Genomic DNA, 2,921 nt, shown 5'->3' with positions numbered 1-2,921 from the left:
TCACGTTTTCTTGACGCAGGCAAAAGAAGTTGAAGTCCAAACTTGTAGATGTTCAGTTGATTTATTTCCTATATTTTGCAACATTACAGAGTTCAAACTTTCCTCGCTCTGTCTCCTCTCCTGCTCTGGTAAAAACCCATATAGGCGCCTAACCTGAATGCCTGCTGGTCCTTACCAGGCTCCTACATTTATAGAAAGTGGACCGCCAACATTTCATACTGTTTTACATAAAATAAAGAAAAAAAAAATGATAAAACAGCAAAAAATAAATACACAAAATCCAACAATTAACCTATAAATTAAGTCTGTAAATAATAAAAAAAATATATAAGTTTAGGAATTAACACAATTCAAATGGATAAATAAATAAAGAATAAATAGCTCCAACAGTTCTTCTTCCCTTTAGGCTCCAAAATTCTGGATCATTTTGCTGATAAACTGTAAAAGATGAGATATTTTTTTATTGGATGCATCATGTTGACAGAAACGATTCAGTGGATCAGTGGTTAGAAATGATTCCTGGATCGTTGATCTATGGGATCCATGCATCACTGTGACGGATTAAAAACTAAAACTAATGTTATAAAGATCAAATAGTTTTAAAACTTAAGTTCTGAACAATTTAGAGCGAAACTGAAGAGGAAAAAAAAAAGAGTCCGACTGAAATTAAAGCTGAAAGTTTCTGATTTTCCAGATCAGCTGATTTGATCAAATCTCTAATCGACTCTTTGCTGATGGATGCTTTAAGCGCTGAATTAATTTATTCTGATTAATCGATTATTGAAGCAATTAAATTATTAACACATTAATCTAAAAACTAATCAACAGATTAATTGACTGTAAATAATAATTAGCTGCAGCCTGGATGGTTAAATGATGCGTTCAAAGGAGACGCGTTTTCTCGTGTTCGCGAAAAAAACAAGGATTGACATGAATCGGTCAGAGCATTCCCTGCCCCTCCCCCACCTGCTGCTAGCAGGTAGAGCTGAGCGTTCCCTGCCCCTCCCCCACCTGCTGCTAGCAGGTGGAGCTGAGGTGTCAGACAGCGGCGCCGCACGCCGACCAATCAGGGACCGGATGGAGAAACTTTTCACTAAAAATGGAAAACAGAGAAACTAATATTAACAAAGGTAGAAATACAGAAAGTAGAGCCGAGGCGTTTAGGAAAACTCCGATCAGCAACGAATAATCCATGGATCAATATTTAGACCTAAGACTAAAACCTTCGCGGTGATTTAATGAATTTAGCTTCAATCAGTGAAAAATAAAAACTATTTTCATGGCGATCGCTGAGTCTGGGGGCGGCCATTTTTGTTCAAATATAGTAACCCCTCCCTCCTTCCATGGTGACATCACGGTGCGGTAAGCTGGACTGCTCCTCCTCTTCCTCCTCTTCCTCCCTTCCTGACGAAGAGTTTTCTGTTTCAGGTGAGCGCCACCTGAGTGATGAGCGTCTGTCTCCACCTGCTGCGGGGCTGCAGTGGTTTCCATCATGGCCGCTGGCTGCTCCGCCCGTTCCGGCGCTCCGTGGCGTTCAGGCGGCTGAGCTCGGGGAACCGGATCAGCCGGAGCCTCCAGGAGAGCTACCGGCTGCTGCAGCTGCCTGCCGAGGGCCACAGCAGCCCCGCCCAGGTGAGGGACGCCTACCTGCGCCTCGCCAAGCTCTACCACCCGGACTCTGGGGAAGCCACTGCCGACGCCGCGCTGTTTGCTCGGATCGAGGAGGCGTACCGGACCGTTCTGACCCATCAGAGTAAGACCAGGCCGCAGGAAGGAGCAACGCAGGAGGAGGAGGAGGAGGAAGCGGCGCGGCGAGCCGCCCCGCAGCACAGACACTACCTGAGCTACGAGGGCGTGGGCTCAGGGACCCCCAGCCAGCGGGAGCGCCAGTACCGGCAGATCCGTGTGGACAGGGCGGCCGAGCAGGTCCTCAGCTACCGTCAGAGGGAGCACGAGAGGGCGGCGGCGGCGGAGGGCGCGTTGGTGGAGCGGGACACCCGGCAGCGCAGCCGCAAGATCAAGATCACGCAGGCGGTGGAGCGGCTGGTGGAGGACCTGATCCAGGAGTCGATGGCGCGCGGCGACTTCCGGAACCTTGGCGGAGCTGGGAAACCGCTCAACAAGTTCCAGCACAACCCGTACGCCGACCCCATGACCCACAACCTCAACCGCATCCTGATCGACAACGGCTACCAGCCGCCATGGGTGGTGACGCAGCGCGACATCAGGGAGGGCGCCGCGCGGCTCCGCGGCCGGCTGCTGGACGGACGGGCCCGGCTCGCCGACCCCATGACCCTGGCAGAGCAGGAGCAGTGGGAGGGGCTGTGCGCGTCGATGGAGGAGGAGCTAAAGAAGCTCAACAAGATGGTGGACAACTATAACCTGATCGTCCCCATGCTCGGCATGCAGATGGTCCACTTCAGCATGGCCAGGGAGACGGAGCGCGCCCAGAGGGGCGCCGAGCGGCGCCGCGCCGACCTGCTGGGGGTCCGAGAGGCGGAGCGACAGAGAAGGAAGGAGGAGAAGAAGAAAACCGACTCTGCAGCAAAGACTCGGAGAAAAACATCTGGACTGCTGACCTGGATGCAGCGTCTGCTCCGACTCTGAAGGTCAAAACCAAACCTGGAGGTTCGCTCTGATGGCGTTTAAAAAAGGAAACGCATCACGAGGGAAAACATGTTCAGCATAAAATAATCCACTGAGCAGACGACGCTAAACTCTGAGGGACGCTGTGATGTCATTTTAATCAGGAAGTGGTCATTTTACGCAGCGAGTCAATATTTATTCACCTTAGTGATGCAGATTTTATCCTTTAACGAATACGAATCAATCAGAGTTTTATTAAACTGCTAAATGTTCTTTGATCTTAAACCAAAATTAAAATCAATCCAGTCTTTATTTCCAGGTTTAGTGAACCTGCA

At 49.8% G+C, this 2,921-nt stretch overlaps 1 protein-coding gene across 1 annotated transcript; it reads left to right on the top strand.

Annotated features, from left to right (window-relative positions):
- Positions 1-1,392: 1,392 nt before the first annotated feature.
- On the top strand, positions 1,393-2,915 carry dnajc28 (DnaJ heat shock protein family (Hsp40) member C28). Its single transcript, XM_015389995.1, has one exon. The coding sequence runs from the start codon at positions 1,447-1,449 to the stop codon at positions 2,605-2,607; it is 1,161 nt and encodes a 386-aa protein (XP_015245481.1). The 5' UTR covers positions 1,393-1,446; the 3' UTR covers positions 2,608-2,915.
- Positions 2,916-2,921: the final 6 nt, after the last annotated feature.

This window comes from Cyprinodon variegatus, unplaced genomic scaffold (genome assembly GCF_000732505.1).
Source record: "Cyprinodon variegatus isolate N-32 unplaced genomic scaffold, C_variegatus-1.0 Scaffold481, whole genome shotgun sequence".
Taxonomy (NCBI): Eukaryota; Metazoa; Chordata; class Actinopteri; order Cyprinodontiformes; family Cyprinodontidae; genus Cyprinodon; species Cyprinodon variegatus.
The sequence above is the reverse complement of the archived record's forward strand: the minus strand, read 5'-3'. Positions and strand labels throughout refer to the sequence as shown.

Coding starts and splice junctions, on each gene's coding strand:
- dnajc28 (XM_015389995.1), top strand. CDS start 1,447: ATGAGCGTCTGTCTCCACCTGCTGCGGGGCTGCAGTGGTTTCCATCAT.